This window comes from Tupaia chinensis, unplaced genomic scaffold (assembly GCF_000334495.1).
Source record: "Tupaia chinensis unplaced genomic scaffold, TupChi_1.0 Scaffold000628_1, whole genome shotgun sequence".
NCBI classification, from domain to species: Eukaryota; Metazoa; Chordata; class Mammalia; order Scandentia; family Tupaiidae; genus Tupaia; species Tupaia belangeri.
Genome location: NW_006160148.1, coordinates 773953 through 792025, shown reverse-complemented (window position 1 = coordinate 792025; position 18073 = coordinate 773953). Strand labels below are relative to the sequence as shown.

Genomic DNA, 18073 nt, shown 5'->3' with positions numbered 1-18073 from the left:
ATAAAATGGTACCCTTAACTCATGAGCAGAGATCTAATGATTATTTTATTTATTTATTTATTTATTTATTTATTTATTCATTTTTGAGAGGTTTTTGCTATAGGGCGCATGCGCTTGCCAGAAAGACAGAGACAGAAAGCGAGAAATCACCCCCCGGGGGAATGGCCACGCCTCAGTCCCTTCTCCATTCTCCTCTTAGAGTTGAACATATACACACATGTGCCTGGTGTGAGCGAACCACGGTCGACTACGTGGGAGTCCAGTGACATAGTCATTAGGCCAACTGCTGGTCCCGAGATGTAATGCTCTTTTAAACCAGTTCTTCTGAGAAGAAACTTGTCCCTCAGAACGCCACTCTAACCTAGGACCAGAATGCTGGGGAGGGCCAGCCTTGGTAACCTACAGGCCGCCCGTGACTTCCCAGTCCCACAGCGCCTGCCGCCCCGTTCCGCACCCCCTCCTCGCCATCCCCGGCCACCCCTGCACTGGCGGTCTTCCTCCCCGGGGATTCCTCGTGTGACTCGTGAACACAGACCATGACCCGTGACACCACTGTCACGATTCTCCCAAGGACGCCACTCCCTGAGTGCCATTCCTGAGAGGGAGAAACGGCTTCTCGAACCTTGGTGTCAGGGCTTGACACTCACGGAGCCCCGGGTGATCGAAGCAGCCAGAACAATGAAGCCCTTAAAGTAGGCATCTCCTAAGACAGGAGGCCAAACTGCTGAATGAAGATACAGTGACGTATCTGCAAAGCAGCGTGGAGACGACACCATTCGTTCGTTGGGACTGTTGATTTCCAAGAGCTTCTGACACCCTCAGAGAGAAGAGGGAGAGCGGGACCCCTCTGGGTGGAGCCGGACGAGCAGACCCGGCCGGACCCGGTACCTGTGTGAAGTAGAGCCTCAGCTTCTTCCCTCCGAAGTCGGTGTCGTGGAGCTCGATCCGCGCGCGCGCCGCTGCTTCGGGGTTGCTGAAGTTTATCCTGACTCTTCTGAAGCTCTTAAATGACTGAAACGTAACGCGGTCATCATAGGCAGCAAAGAGTGCTTCAAATCGCTCCTACAAATCGAGGTGCGGCAGGGCAGAGAGAATGGAGGAGAAAACAAACCTTTAAGAAGAGGGAATTTAAAAGATCAGACGTAAGAAACGCGGTCAACTTGTTATGAGTCACCTTTTTTCCAAAAAAGCACACGTTTCTTGCAAGTATACAAGAACAGATATCCAGTAATTTATATGCCAAACGCTGCAATTTGTACTTATAATTAATTTTATTAAATATTACATATATTTTAAGGTTATAAATGTCAGATACAAAAATAAAATGACACAAATATGCCCAACCATAGAACAAGAACTTTTCTTTATTACTGCAATTGTTCTGAAGACAAGCACATCGGCTGTTTTTGGTTTTTTATTAGTTTTCTTGCTATAGAGTGCATGAGCTCACTGGAGAGAAAGTGAGAGAGAGAGTGACGAATCAGCTCCCAGGGAGGATGGTCCTGCCACAATCCCTTCTCTTCCATTTTCTTCTCCGGATCTGGGGCGCGTATGCACAAACTGGTGTGATTTCCAAGCTGTCGGGCCCAGGACTTGAACCACAGTGCTGTTTTTTCTCCATCATATTCCTTTGCTCCTTCACATAACTGTACCTAGACCTTGTACTGCTCATTCCCTTGCTGTTCTTTACAGCTTCACAAAGTTGCTTTACCCGAGGGGGACCAGCAGTTAGCGTTATGGCTATGTCACTGGACTCCCATGTAGTCAACCGCGGTTCGAGTCCCAGACCCGGAGGCTTAAACTCACACCAGGCGCGTGTGCGTGCGTGCCCAAGATCTCAAGAGGAGAATGAAGGAGAAGGGATTGCAGTGTGGCCATCCCCCCCTGGGGGGTGATTTCCTGCTTTCTGTCTCTCTGTCTGTCTCTGCCTGTCTGGAGAGTGCATGTGGCCTATAGCAAAAACCTCTCCAAAAAAAGAAAAAAAAAAAAGTTGCTTTACCCTAGGGAGAGTGTGGCCGTGCTGCGTGCTCCTCTGCAACTCGCCTTCTTGCTGAGATCTGGACTCCGAGCTCCTTTCCTGTTCCTGCATGTAACTACAGGAGGCATATCACAGGAGTTTATCTGCTCTAACGCTGGACTTTGGACTGTCTCTCTCTCTCTTTTTTTCTTCTTGCAACAGCAGTTCTACTATTAAAATGCCTGTACAACTCCTTGGTACCCACACGTACAAGTTTCTCTGGTGTGTGCACCTGCGGGTGGACCTCCTTAGGCCTCACTGCTTCAGCACATAATGCCCATCAGTCTTCTGAAGCGTGTGTCCCATTCTGCTAAGAGTCCTGGACCCAGCATCTTGAAAAACACACCAGACATACGAGCATGCGTGTCCTAAATCCCGAGAGGAGAACAGAGAAGGGATGGTGGTGTGGCCACCCCTCCTCCCAGGGTGATTTCTCACTTTCTCTCTCTCTCTTTTTCTGGCAAGCTCATGTGCCCTCTAGCTAAAACTAAAAAAAAAAAATTAAAAAAAAGAAAAGAAAAAGAAAGAAATGGAGTCAAAGATGTTGAGATTCTAATCTTCTGTCAATTATATGTGTTACACATTTTTTCCCCAATTCTTTCCACTGTCTTGGTATTCTTCTTCATTTTTTTTTTTGAAACAGAAATTCTAAATTTGAACATTACTGAATTTATTCTCTTCTTCAGGTGCTTTTTGTGCTTAGTAAATCCTTCTTTTGGGGTCAGCAGGTGGTATGGTGGTTGAAGTGCTGGACATGGCTGACTGCAATTTGAGTCCTGGACCTGGGAGCTTGCTTTCTCACTTTCTCTCTTCCGTAAGCACACATGCCTTATAGCCAATTTAAACATTAATAAATAAAATTAAGTAATTCTTAAAAATAAAAAACAAATCGTTCTTCACTGAGGTCATAATGTTCTTCTAAACCATCGCCTCGAAGTTTTGAGTTTCACCTTTCACGTGTAAGTCTTCCCTCAACACAAATGGATGTCTACATACGAGGCACTTCTCCACCCTGGGGCCACTGTCATCTATTTTTCTGTCGCTATAAATTAGACTGTTTTAGAATTTTATGTAAAAGGAATCATGCCCTTGGGAACCAGCAGTTAGCGTAATGGCTATGTCGCTGGACTCCCACGTAGTCGACCGCGGTTCGCGTCCCGGACCCGGTGGCTTAAAACTCACGCCGGGCGCGTGTGCGTGCGTGCCCAAGATCCCGAGAGGAGAATGGAGGAGAAGGGATTGCGGCGTGACCATCCCCCCTGGGGGGTGATTTCTCGCTTTCTGTCTCTATGTCTCTCTCTGTCTGTCTGGCGAGCGCACGCGCCCTATAGCGAAAATCTCTCAAAAAAAAAAAAAAAAAAAAAAAGGAATCATGCCCTAGGTACTCTCTTTTTTTATTTTTTTGGGGGGAGTGTTAACTTCTTTCCCTGAGCATAATTATTTTAAAATTAATCCATGTTACTGTGTTATTTTTGCTCCTTTGTACTGTCAAGCAGAATTCCACTGTACGGGTGACTATCCACTTACCACATGGTGGACATTTGTGTTACTTCTAGATTTTTAAAAAACGTTTCATCATGAGAGCATGTGTGAGTGCACGTGAGAAGGGGAAGGAAGAAAATGGGAGGAAGACAGAAAAATGGGCACCCTCCAGTGTCTGCCCACACCGCGATCCCCTTCCTCGGTTCCTCCAGCCCACTGGATTTGGGCTGCACGTGCACGTGTCTGGCTTGTTTCAGGCTGACCGGGCTGGGGATTCGAATCGCAGCTGCCACGTGGGACCTGGTTTCTCTTGAGCAGTGCACTGCTGCTGCACTGGGGAGACGGCCCCAGTTCTTGTTTTGAACCGCTACAGACAAAGAGGAGCATTCAGTACAAGGGTCCGTTCTTTCGGATAAATATTTACAAGCAGAAGGAACGAGCTGCATGACGGGCTCATGATTCCCTTTTCGGCAGCTACGTTTCCTAAAGCGGCTGAACCATCTTCGCCAATGGCGTGTGACTTCCAGTCTCTGCACATTCCCGCCAGCACTGGGCAGGTCAGTCTTTTATTTTTTGGAGAGGTTTTTGCTATAGGGCACGTGCGCTCGCCAGAGAGACATCGAGACAGAAAGTGAGAAATCACCCCCCAGGGAGGATGGCCACGCCGCAATCCCTTCTCCTCCATTCTCCTCTCGGGATCTTGGGCACGCACGCACATGCGCCCGGCGTGAGTTTAAGCCACCGGGTCCAGGACTCTAACTGTAGTCGGCTAATTGGGAGTCCAGCGACACAGCCATTACGCTAACTGCTGGTCCTGCAGGCCAGTCTTTGAATGTTAACATTCTACTGGGAGTGAATTAGCTCACTGCAGTTTAAACAGCGTTTCCCCGGTAACGACCGACGCTGAACACCTTTCCACAGGGTCCACTTGCCACCTCTGATTCCTCAGGTTAAGTGCCTGTCAAACCTCTCCCCGCTCGCTGGACTGTCTTATCGAGGTGTAAGTGTTCGTTCACGTGTCTTCATATGCGTGCTTTATCAAGTAGAAGGGGACTTCAGAGATTGATGGAAAAATGAAATTGAAGAACAAGTTTATGGGGGCCGGCAGGTAGTGTGGTGGTTATGGGCGCTGGATTCCCATGTGGCCAACTGCGGTTTAAGTCCCAGACCTGGCAGCTTGCTTTCACTCTCTCTCTCACTCTGTCCCTCTCAGGTCAAATTAAAATAAAGAAATGAATTTTTTTTAAAGAATAAATTTAATTGGGTACAAAAAATTCTGAAATCCATGATGTTTTCCATAATACATATTGTCCATTTACTTATTTTTTAAAGAGAGATTTTTGCTATAGGAGAGACGAAGAGAGACAGACAGAAAGTGAGAAATCACATCCTCCTCCCCCGGATGGCCACACTGCAATCCCTGTGGGGAGTTTGGGCACACATGCGCATGTGCCCGGCATGAGTCCAGGACTAGAACCGCGGTTGACTACGTGGGAGTCCAGCAACATAATCATTATGCTATCTGCTGGTTGCTCCACGTACTTATTGAAGACCCCTTACATATGTCTGTAAATATTTTCTCTAGGGACCGGCAGTTGGCATTATGGCTATGTCACTAGACTCCCATGTAGTCGACTGCGGTTTGAGTCCCAGATCCAGTGGCTTAAACTCACGCTGAGCACACATGTGTGTGTGCCCAAGATCCCGAGAGGAGAATGGAGGAGACGGGATTGCGGTGTGGCCATCCCCCTGGGGGGTTATTTCTCACTTTCTGTTTCTCTGGCAAGTGCATGCATCCTATAGCAAAAACCTCTCAAAAAAAAAAAAGGAAAAAAAAAAGAAAATTCTCTGTTACCTCCTTTGTCTATTCCAAAACAATATCTTTTATTTATTTATTTATTTATTTTCCATAGGGCATGTGTACTTGCTGGAGAGAGACAGACAGGGAACGAGGGACGCCTGGTGTGAGTTTAAGCCACCAGGTCCAGGACCTGAACCGCGGTCAACTACATGGGAGTCCAGTGACATAGCCATTACGCTAACTGCTGGTCTCCTAAATTACTTTTTAAAACTTAATTTTAGGTTTTTGTCATAGGGCATGTGTGTCACCAGAGAGACAGAAGGAAAGTAAGAAATCACCCCACAGAGGGGACGGATCCCTTCTCTTTCATTCTCCTCTTGGGATTGTGGGCATGCATGACGCATATGTGCCTGACATGATTTTCTTTTTCTTTCTTTTTTTTTTAAATAATTACTTATTTAATTTATTATTATTTTTATAATTTGGCCAGAGAGATTTTTCAAGCCTCTTTATCGGGACTTGAACCATGGTTGGCTAAGTGGCAGTCCAGCAGCCGTCCCCAACCCTGGGTGCTTTTCAACTGCCAGGTCTGGAACTCGAGTCGCAGTTATCCATCTGGGAATCCAGCGCCTTGATCACCACGCCACCCACTGGTGCCAACGTACTGACGTACTGGGTGGGGGTGGGGGGACGACCATTGTATCTGTGTCGCCGTTTCTGTGCTCACCTTCTTTCCACTTTGCCTTCTTCCCCTTTCCTCTCTTTTACTACCCTCCTCTGACTTAAAGATGCCGTGTCCATTTAGCACCATCTGTAAAGAGGCAGGTTCCCCGCAGCCAGTTTCCCTTTTACAAAGGCAAGGCAACAGAACGTCTCCTCGGGTTCACACGGGGAGCACGCAATTCCACAGTAATAGCGTTTCCTCTCACGAGTTACAGCTGGTAGCAGACCGTGAGTAGCTGGAGACAGGACAGAGCAGGAGAGTGCGAGATCTGAGTGGTTCTATTCTACGCGACTGAGACAACACTGTCTTTCTCCCATCTGTTACGATTTGGTACAATAAAAACCAACCTTGATTACCAATGGAATCGCAGTATTAAATTCTGCTTGTCACTTTTATGAAATGCTTTTTTTTAAGAGAGGCTTTTGCTCTAGGGTACATGCGCTCACTGGAGAGAGACAGAGAGACAGGGAGACAAAAAGCAAGAAATCACTGCCCAGGGGAATGGCCATGCCATAGTCCCTTCTCCTCCAGTCTTCTCTTGGGATTTTGGGCACACATGCACACACACCTGGCGAGTTTTAAGCCGCCAAGTCCAGGACTTGAACTGTAGTCAATTATGTGGGAGTTCAGTGATGTAACCATTCCGCCACCTGCTGGCCAGTTATGCAATACTTTAATAAATGAAATGCAAAAATAGGAATCTAAGAAACTTGTCAATACTTTCAGAAATACTGCTTAGGCTTGCCAACAGTAACATATAAAAGGAACCTGTAAATTAGCTTTTTTGGAGACCAGCAGTTGGCGCAATGTCTACATCACTAGACTCCCATGTAGTTAACTGCAGTTCAAGTCCCAGACCCGGTGGCTTAAACTCATGCCGGGCGCATGTGCATACGTGCCCAAGATCCCGAGAGGAGAATGGAAGAGAAGGGACTGCAGCATGGCCATCACCCCTGGGGGGTGATTTCTTGCTTTCTGTCTCTCTGTTCTCTCTTTCTGGTGAGCGTACGCACCCTGTAGTAAAAACCTCTCAAAAAAATTGAGCTTTTTTTGTGCTTGGTTTACATAATAATCTTTTTATTATCTCTTTTTTCCCAAGAATTATTTCATTTCATTTACTATTATTATCATTATTATTTTGGACAAATATTTTTCCTATAGGGCATGTGTGCTCACTGAAGAGACAGAAAGAGAGCAAGTGAGAAATCACCCCCAGGGGGACGGCCACACTGCAGCCCCTCCTCCTCCACTCTCCTCCTGAGATCTTGGGCACACACGCACATGTGCCTGGAGCAAGGTCAAGCTGCCAGGTGTGGAACTGGAACTGTGCTCAGCCAGACAGGAGTCCAGCACCTAACCACCATGCCACCTGCTGGTCTCACTATTATTTTTTAAATTTTGCTACAGGACATGTGCACTTACTAGAAAAACAGGGAGAGAGAAAGCGAGAAAGCAAGCCGCCAGGTCCAAGACTCCAGCTGCGGTTAACCATGTGGGAGTTCAGCGTCTTAACCACCATGCCACCTGCTGGGCCCTTATTATCTCTTTTTTTTTGAGAGGTTTTTGCTATAGGGCACGTGCGCTCGCCAGACAGACAGAGAGACAGAAAGTGAGAAATCACCCCCCAGAGGGGATGGTCACGCCACAATCCCTTCTCCTCCATTCTCCTCTCGGGATCTTGGGCACGCACGCACACGCGCCCGGTGTGAGTTTAAGCCACCGGGTCCGGGACGTGAACCGCGGTCGACTACGTGGGAGTCCAGTGACATAGCCATTACGCTAACTGCTGGTCCTGGCCCTTATTATCTCTTGATATTAAAGTGCAAATCATGTACTCCATTTTCTACCGACTTCTCAGTCTGAACATTTACCTGCCACTTTGTGCTATTTCTCCCATTTGATCAAATATAAAACAGTCTGTACGAGTTATTCTTCTGATGTTCAAAGATTCCTCATTATTTAGCAATTGTCATTCGTCTTTAAAATGACGTTAGTATTTTTGTTCACTCATTTAATTTTTTAATTGCAAGAGGGCACGCATACTCACCGGGGAGAAAGCGCATGTGCACCCCTCGATGGGGCGTGTCGCGCCACAGTCCCTTTCCCTCCATTTCTCCATCCTGGCAAGTTTGGGGCACCGACACACACACCTGGCTTTTTTGTTGCTGTTGTTTTTTGCCAGGTTCATGCACATTCCAGAGAGAGGAAAAGTGAGCAATTTTCCCCTAGAGGGGACAGCCACGCCACAATCCCTTCTCCTCTCGGGATTTTGGGCACATGGAAACACATGCCCAGCGTGACTTTTCAAGTCTTGGGGTCAGGACTTGAACCACGCTCAGCCACGTGACAGTCTCTTGCCTTTCACTACCACGCTACCCCCCCCCGTTTTTTTTTCAAGCCTCTGGGGCCAGGCTTTATCTTGTAGGAGCCCACAGGGGATCCAGATCCCTGGGTACAGAGCTTAACCGCTGTGCTAGGGCGCCAAGCATGGTCATTCTTCTTCTTTTCTTTCTTTTTTTTATTTTTTTGAGAGGTTTTTGCTATAGGGCCTGTGCGCTAACCAGAAAGACAGAGAGACAGAGAGACAGAAACCGAGAAATCACCCCCCAGAGGGGATGGTCATGCCACAATCCCTTCTCCTCCATTCTCCTCTTGAGATCTTGGGCGGGCGCGCACGCACACACGCCCGGCATGAGTTTAAGCCACCGGGTCTGGGACTCGAACCTCAGTCAACTACATGGGAGTTCAGAGACAGCCATTGTGCCAACTGCTGGTCCACATTCATTTTTTTAAAGAGTTATTTTATTTAACTTTATTTATTTATTTCTATTTATTTTAATGTGACCAGAGAGGGAGACAGAGAAAGAGGGAAAGAGAGAAAGCAAGCCACTAGGATCAAGATTTGAACTGCGGTTGGCCATGTGGGAATCCAGCACCCTTAACCATCACGCCACATGCCAGCCCCTCATTTTTGCCATAGGGCAGACACCACCACACCCCTGTCCCCTCATGTAAAAAAATATATATATTAAGCAACTGCAGGCCAGACCTGGTGCTGTCTGGATTTCCAACGTACTATAAACTGCTTCAAAGGAAGGTCAACTCTAAGATCAGTCCTGTTCTTATTTACATTATTTCTACATATTCAAGGATGAACTATTCATAAAGGATTACAGATATAGTAAAAATCTTAAAATAGCACATCAGATCTTAAAAGGAAATACGACCATGTTACTATACACGAGTAACTACCACTATTTCTAGACATGTTTTATGGTCTCCTCAGCACCCATTTCAGAGATGGCTGGCTTTATCACTTTCAAAAGGAACTAGGATTGGTATTTTATAAAATCGAATTTCACTTAATTCCTGATAGTTGCTTTTTTTTTTTTTTTTTTTTGAGAGGTTTTTTGTTACAGGGCATGTGCGCTTGCCAGACAGACAGAGAGAGACAGAGACAGAAAGCGAGAAATCACCCCTTAGGGGGGATGGCCATGCTGCAATCCCTTCTCCTCCATTCTCCTCTCGGGATCTTGGGCACGCACGCACACACGCCCAGCATGAGTTTAAGCCACCAGGTCTGAGACTCGAACCGCGGTCGACTACATGGGAGTCCAGCGACATAGCCATTACGCTAACTGCTGGTCCCGATAGTTGCTTATTTTAAACCTATTTTGAATACTAAGCAAATATTAGAATCCCCATGTGAGGCAGCTGGGAAGCATCGACACGGAGCACGATGAGAGCGGACAGAGTAAGCACGGTCTATGGAACATCGCCACTGCGCAGGGCACGTTAGACCGTCTTCCTTACCCACGGCAAAGGGCCACGTGGTTACTCCTAATCCCCTGTGACGACAGCATTTTTCTTTTTAAAAAGTTGTCTTTATTCATGTGTGCAAGAGAGAGAGGAGCACTCGCCCTCCACAGGGTCCGGTCACCCCACGAGTCCCTTCCTGCAGTCCCTCCGGTCTGCTGAATCCCGGCCACTCCTGTGTGTGCCCTGCGTCTCAGGCTGACTGGGTGGGGATCGGAACCATAGCTGCCAGGCAGGACCCGGCTTTTCTAGACCAAGGGCATCAGTGCCAGGCTGAGGCGCTGGCCCGAGGACGGCGTGCCGCAGCTTCCACGCGCTGGATAATACAAGCTGTCTCGCAAACCAGCTACTGGGTAATCATTCCGTTCTTCCCATTTCCTCCCCAAACGTTTTCTTCCTCATTCCAGCAGTACCCTCTGACTGAGCGTAACCTGCAGTTGGTAAGGACAGTCACACGACGGTCTCTCCTGCTCCGAAATCCAGGGTCTGTGACCTGATTAAGAACGGGCCTGAACAAAACCGGGCCAGCAGGTGGCACGGTGGCTAAGGAGCTGGATCCCGCAGGGCCCGTCACAGCATGAGTCCTGGAAAAGCCAGCCTGAAAGTCACCCCAGGAGCATGTATGTGTGCGCCTAAAATCCTCACAGAGAACGGAGAAGGGACGGAGGGGTGGCCATCCCCCGGGGGCGGTGATTTCTCGCTTTCCCTCTCACTGGCCGTCTGTATCTCCGGCAAGTGCATGTGTTCTAGGAAAAAAAAACCAAAAACTAAAAAACCCGCCAGCAGGTGGCATCGTGGATAAGGTGTTGGACACTCCCACATGGCTGACCAGGGTTCAAGTCTGGACCTAGCGGCTTGCTTTCTCACTTCCTCTGTGTATATGTGTGTGTGTCTGGCCAAATCAAATAAAAATAAATAAATAAAATAATTTTAAAAAAGACTTATAAAAGAAACAAAGTGATACAAGAGCCTATTAGTGGGCTCTTCCTGTTCTGTGAGGGTTCTCCCCTCTCTTCCACAGGCACTGCCCCCCTGACGTGGCATAAATACGGTTTACGCTGCAGACATACAGAAAACGAGCTAGGAGGCCAAGCGTGAAGAATCACTTGGAAGCAAGACTATTACTGTCTCCTCTTAGAGGACAGAGGCAGGACCCTCAGCCCGCAGCTCTGCCCTCCCCGAACCCACAGACCGTGGCAGGCAGATCCCCAAGGCCACCCTGACAACCTGGCATTAGGCAGGGGATTTAGAGGATTACAGAGCGGAGACAGGACAGCGAGGAGAACGGACTGAAAGCGACCTGTGACACACTCAAGGTCCACACTGTCCCCGGTTCACTAAAACCACATCATCGTTTTTCTCCTTAAAGCTGTTCCGGAAATAGCTCCCTTTGCTAATTTTTGGAATCCTCTAATGGTAGAAAGTGATCATTGCCCTGTTACAGGGTGGGGGCAGGACATCGGCTTCTGATGGGGCAGTGGCGGGAGGGGGGGGTGCTCGGGTGGTGCCCTCCGACCGCACATCCACGGCCAGACACGACTGACGCGGCCTCGGCGTCACCCCGAGGCCTGCCCTGTTACGTAAGTAGGCTGTCCCCGACACTGGGGACAGAAGCTGCTTCATACGCTGAGGCCACGCGTGCAGGCCAGTGAGCAGGCAAAATGAAACATCCTGTGCCTACGACATCTGCAAACCTGCGACCGAACGCTTCCTCGGGAACTCAGGAGGACGCTTGGTGGCTGGCCACGGGCGCCGAAAATCTGCACGGGAGAGTGGGAAAGGCCCCCGGGAGGGGAGGTGTCGAGGAGCACGCGACGAGGATGCAGCAGGGGTGCACGTCCCGACCTTTCTGGAATTCTCGTGGCTCCACTCTCGTTGCCCTATGTCAGCAGAGAAGGCAAGATTTTCCTCATTTTTTTTGTTTTTCTTTTTGTCTTTTTTTCAGCTTGCTGTAGAGTGCATGCATTCACCAGAGACAGACAGGGAGGCAGAGAGAAAGCGAGAAATCACCCCTCGGGGGATGGCCACACCACAATCACTTCTCCATTCTCCTCCTCTTGGGATTCTGGGCACACACGCACACTGTCCCGGACTGATTTTCAAGCCACTAGGTCTGGGACTTGAACCATGCATCTGGCCAGACGGGATCCAACTGCTTTAACCTCGCCACCTGCTGGCCTGAGAGAAGGCAAGGCTTACCTGCTTTCACTATGAAAAAGATCTTACCACACCCTTGGCTCAGCGAGGAGCCACCATGTGGTCCGTGGTACAGCAGAGCGAGCAAAGGGAAGGGCCGTCTCAGTGCGGACAGCCCCACGGAGTCCCTCAGCACGGAGCCCCCTCTGAGGTCCTATGGCAGGAGACGCTTCATGTTTCTCTTCTGAAATCTGACCACGGAAATTCCATTTCTCTAGTGCTCAGAAGCCGCAGATCCACCAAATCACAGGCCTGGCCTCTGCTTCTGCCTGGGGGTGGCTAAGTGCCCTTGGTTCTCCTCGCTGTCGCACTAGCGAACGGTCAGAAACGGGCTTTACCGGCCAGAAGACAGCATCGCTGCAGCGGGGACGGGGGCAGGGGTAAAACGCTGGGATCTAAATTCGAAAGGCTACAGAAAGGCAGAACGTGTACAGAAATGGAATACATGGGACCAGCAGATGGCATGGTGGTTAGGGCGCCAGATTCCCACATAGCTGATCATAGTTCAAGTCCTGGACCTGGTGGCATGAAAACTCATGCCAGGTGTGTGTGCGTGTGTGCATGTGTACTTAAAGTCCCAAGAGGAGGATGGAGAAGGGACTGTGGCATGGCCATCCCTGCGGGGGCGGGGGGGGTGATTTCTCACCTTCCTTCTCACTGTTTCTCTCCATATTTCCCCGAGGAGTGCACACACCCTACAGCAAAAACCTAAAAAATAAAAAGAATGCCACCTATTCAACATTGATTTTATATTGTGATGTCTGGTGTATTTGTAAACACATACTCTGCCTTACTGAGCTATGTTTTCTCTTCCAAATCTATAAATATTCTCCATATTATGCATAAGAGAAGCGGTCACCACGATGAGACATCCTTCTTGGTAGTAACGGGCTATGGGGTGGCATGAAGGTGGGGCGAGAGGGGTACTTCCAGCTGAAATGAAGGTCACGGGTAGAGACCATCGAAACCCACCGACGGCACACTGAGGAAATCCGTATCTTTCAGTACGAGATTCACCAAATTAAAGCAAATGTACGAGGGACATCAAGACAGGGGTGGGATGCGGTGGCGACAGAAGCCCGCTGCAAAGACAAGGCAGGCACGCAGACCCTCCCATGGCTGAGCAAAGCCCACGGGGCCAGCGCCCTGCTTCAGGAGTGGCGGCTGGGAGTACAGAGGGCTGCTTTGGCCAGGTACTATTTTCCATCTCTCTCTCGCTCTCTCTCTCTCTCCTTTTTTTGCTACAGGGCACGAGCGCTCACCATAGAGACAGACAGAAAGTGAGAAATCATCCCCCGGGGGGATGGCCACGCCGCAATCCCTTCTCCTCCATTCTCCTCTCGGGATCTTGGGCACGCACGCACACGCGCCTGGCATGAGTTTAAGCCACCGGGTCCAGGACATGAACCGTGGTCGACTACATGGGAGTCCAGTGACATAGCCATTACGCTAACTGCTGGTCCCCTAAGTTAATTTTTTATCCTCCCACTTTACTGTATGCATTTATTACTTGGAGAAGTTTTTTTTTTTTTTTGAGAGGTTTTTGCTATAGGGCACGTGTGCTTGCCAGGAAGACAAACAGAGAGACAGAAAGCAAGAAATCACCCCCCAGGGGGGATGGCCACGCCGCAATCCCTTCTCCTCCATTCTCCTCTCGGGATCTTGGGCACGCACGCACACGCGCCTGGCATGAGTTTAAGCCACCGGGTCCAGGACATGAACCGTGGTCGACTACATGGGAGTCCAGTGACATAGCCATTACACCAACTGCTGGTCCCAACTTAGAGGAGTTTCCTTGTGGATATTATTGGGTCTTCGATGTATACCATCATGTCATCCGCAAACAGAGATAATTTCAACTCTTCTTTCCTCGAGAGGAGAATGGAGGAGAAGGGATTGCCATGCGACCATCCCCCCGGTGGGTGATTTCTCGCTTTCTGTCTCTCTGTCCCTCTCGGTCTGTCTGGCCAGCGCACGTGCCCTATAGCAAAAACCTCTTAAAAAAATTAACTTACAAAAATCTATTGTATTTCTATATACAAACAAGAACAGAGAAAGAACTGAAGAAAGTAATTCCATTTACGACAGCCACAAAAGGTATAAGATACCTAGGAGTAAAACTAACCAAGGAAATGAAAGACCTCTATAAGGAAAACTATGAGAACCTTAAAAAAGAAATTGAACATGACACAAAAAAGTGGAAGCACATCCCATATTTCTGGACTGGGGAAATTAATGTAATCAAAATGGCAACTCACCCAAATTAATCTACATATTTAATGCAATCCCTATAAAATTATGAGAGACATTCTCCACAGATCTAGAAAAGACAATCATAGAATTTGTCTGGAATCATAAAAGACTCCATATTGCCAAAGCAATTCTACACAAAAAGAGTGGAATGGGTGCCATCTCATTTCTTGACCCCAAAATATAATACAAAGCTGTGATAATCAAAACAGCAAGGAACTGGCACAAAGACAGACACAAGGACCAATGGAACAGAGTAGAGACCCCAGAAACAAGCCCCAAAACATACAGCCAACTGATCTTTGACAAAGGGTACCAGTCAATCTAGCAAGAAAAGGAAAACCTCTGTATAAAATGGTGCAGGAAACACTGGGTATCCACCTGCAGAAAGATGAATCTGAACCCCTATCTGTCACCATTAACAAAAATCAACTCAAAGTAGATGAAGGATCTAAACCTAAGACAAACTACTGGTGGAGCGGTACCAGCAGTTGGCGTAATGGCTATGTCGCTGGACTCCCATGTAGTCAACCGCGGTTCAAGTCCCGGACCCGGTGGCTTAAACTCACGCCGGGCGCATGTGCATGTGTGCCCAAGGCCCCGAGAGGAGAATGCGGGAGAAGGACTACAGTGTGGTCAACTTCCTGGGGGGTGATTTTTCGCTTTCTGTCTCTATGTCTCTCTCTGCCTTTCTGGCGAGTGCATGTGTACTATAGCAAAATCTTTTTTTTTTTTTTTGAGAGGTTTTTGCTATAGAGCGCATGTGCTCGCCAGACAGACAGAGAGAGAGAGAGAGACAGAGAGACAGAAAGTGAGAAATCACCCCCCAGGGAGGATGGTCACGCCGCAATCCCTTCTCCTCCATTCTCCTCTCGGGATCTTGGGCACACACGCACACGCGCCCGGCGTGAGTTCTAAGCCACCGGGTCTGGGACGCGAACCGCGGTCGACTACGTGGGAGTCCAGCGACATAGCCATTATGCTAACTGCTGGTTCCCCTATAGCAAAAACTTCTCAAAAAAAAAATGTGGCACATATACTCCATGGAATACTGTTTAGCCATAAAAAAGAACAAGACCCTGGCATTTGATAGAAAGTGGACGAACATGGAAGATTTACTGCTGAGTAAACCAAGTCAGGCTATAAAAGAGACACTGTATGTCTCCACTTAACATATACTGACTGTCTACACTCTATGATTGAGAATGAAAAACTGAAAATTGTTAGGGACACTGGGGACAAAGTGAAAGGAGAGTGGGAGGGGGAAGAGTGCAGGAAGGAAAATCTAGGGGGAAAATGGAGAAGTAAGACATTTGTGGGACACAGATATGATATGTTGTCTGTTGATGATGTCATGTATAGTACTCTCAACTTGCCTGGTGTGTGGCATATATCACGATTGAGAATGAAAAACTGAAAATTGTTAGGGACACTGGGGACAAAGTGAAAGGAGAGTGGGAGGGGGAAGAGTGCAGGAAGGAAAATCTAGGGGGAAAATGGAGAAGTAAGACATTTGTGGGACACAGATATGATATGTTGTCTGTTGATGATGTCATGTATAGTACTCTCAACTTGCCTGGTGTGTGGCATATATCACGTCGGGTAAAATCTCTTTACAGTCTAAATGATGTATAGTGATTTGATGTATTAATAATAGTATTAAAAAGAGAAAATTAATTTAAATTAAAAAAATAAGAACGGGGACCAGCAACTGGCATTGATAGCTATGTTGCTGGACTCCCATGTAGTCAACTGTGGTTTGAGTCCCGGACCCAGTGGCTTAAAACTCACACCGGGCATGCATGCATGTGTGCCCAAGAGCCCAAGAGGAGAATGGAGGAGAAGGGACTGCGGCGTGGCCATCCCCCCTGGGGGATGATTTCTCGCTTTCTGTCTCTCTCTGTCTTTCGGTGAGTGCACAGGCCATATAGCAAAAGCCTCCCCCCAAATAATTAAATAAATAAATAAGAACAAAAAAAAAAAAAAGAGGAAAAAAAGAAAGAAAAACAACTTAACCCAAACGCCCTGTGATGTGTAGATTAGCAGAAACAGGATTATCTACAAAGGGCAGCAGTTTGCAAAGAGCTTATGTCCCCCAAACCATAGTGCATTTCTTCATGAAGTCAATCCTATCGACATTATTGCTTTGCACATATGTCAACTGACTACCCTTAGATAGCCTAAAACAAGGAAGAAAGTCCTACTCCTCACATTATAAAACCTAAACCATATTCTGAAAACTTCCCGTGTTCCTCTCAGAAACAAGTCTCATTTTTTTTACTATTTTTAAAAGGGGAGACTGGAGTGGGGGCAGTAGGTGGCGTGGTAGTTAAGGTGCTGGACTCCCACATGGCTGATCTTGGTTTGAGTCCCAGACAAGGTAGCTTGAAAGTCATGCTGGGCATGTGCGCGTGCATGTGCAAAATCCCGAGGAGAAAGGAGGAGAAGGGACTGTGACGTGGCCATGCCCCCACCCATGTGGGGGCTTCTCACTTTCCCTCTCTCTGACTCTTTCAAGTGAGCGCATACGTCCTATGGCAAAAAACTAAAAAAAGGTTTATAAACAACAAACAAACAAGTAAATACAATCAGCTGGGATAAATATAAACTCTAATAAAAGCCAAGTGTTAAGCCTGTAGTACTCCTGACAGACCTACTGATCAGTAGAGCACATGCAATAAAAACTAACAACCTGCTGCTAAGAAAATATAAATTAAAAGATGAGCCTTTTCCTTGGAGTTTATTTTCTTGCAGTTTATTTTCTTATGGTTTATTGTGCCCCTTCATGCACTGTTTTTTTTTTAATTGATAAAAATGTAGATGCAAAATTCAGCAATCTAAAATGAAGATTTACCTTTACATAATAATAACACATATATTTTACTACAGAGAAAAATGTAAACACTAAGTTCAACAAGTAAAAGATTATAAGGGCAAAAACCTTTTCAAGTCAGGGAAAAACATTCTTTTGAAAATGTTCGGGACAAGCAGATGGTGTAATGGTTAAGTTGTGGACTCCCACGTAGCTGACCGTGGTTCAAGTCTCAGATCCAGTGGCCTAAAACATGTTGGGCATGCGTGCCCCAAATCCTGAGAAGTAAATGAAAGAGAAGGGATTGAGTGTGGCCATCCTCCCTGGGGGGGTGGGTGATTTTTTGCTTTCTGTCTGTTTCTGGTGAGTGCACAAGCCCGATAGCAAAAATCTCTCTCAAAAAATTAAAAAAAAAAAAAAAAATCAAACCCCTGGCCTTCCTATTCTGGAACTCATCTGTTTGGAAGTCAGAGGCAAAAAGAAAAGAAAAGAAAGGAAAGGGAAGGGAGGAAAGGAAAGGAAAGAAGTCCGCTGCCACCTGGATGTTTCTGCCTACAACCCATCAGAAGTGCTCTCCCTGTGCTCCACGCATGTGCACGTGGCCAGCCTGTGCAGGCAGTTCCAGGAGAAATGAAAGCCGGTAAGACACTGAGAATGAGAGGGAGAATATACAGGAAGCACTCGATTCTGCCACCTTTTTTTATTCGGTTGGGGAGAAAGGATTTTTTTTTTTTTTGCTATAGGGCACATGCACTTGCCAGAGAGACAGAAAGCAAGAATCACCCCCAGCAGGGTTGGCCATGCCACAATTCCTTCTCCTCCATCCTCCTCTCAGGATTTCGGGCATGCATGCACACACGCACGCACACACGCACGCACACACGCACACACATGCACGCACACACGCACACACACATACTCATTGTCTGTTTTAAGCTGCCGGGTCCAGGACTTGAATTGTGGGGACCACATGGG

At 47.6% G+C, this 18073-nt stretch overlaps 1 protein-coding gene across 1 annotated transcript in view; it reads right to left on the bottom strand.

Moving 5' to 3' along the window:
• Positions 1-18073, bottom strand: part of RCAN3 (regulator of calcineurin 3) — a 40819-nt gene that overhangs the window by 10312 nt on the left and 12434 nt on the right. Inside the window, exons 3-4 of the mRNA XM_014591980.2 lie at positions 11535-11720; positions 889-1062 (exon numbers count right to left, since the gene is read on the bottom strand). Of these exons, the coding sequence (XP_014447466.1) occupies positions 889-1062; positions 11535-11720 (360 nt within the window). The remainder of the gene's footprint in view (positions 1-888; positions 1063-11534; positions 11721-18073) is intronic.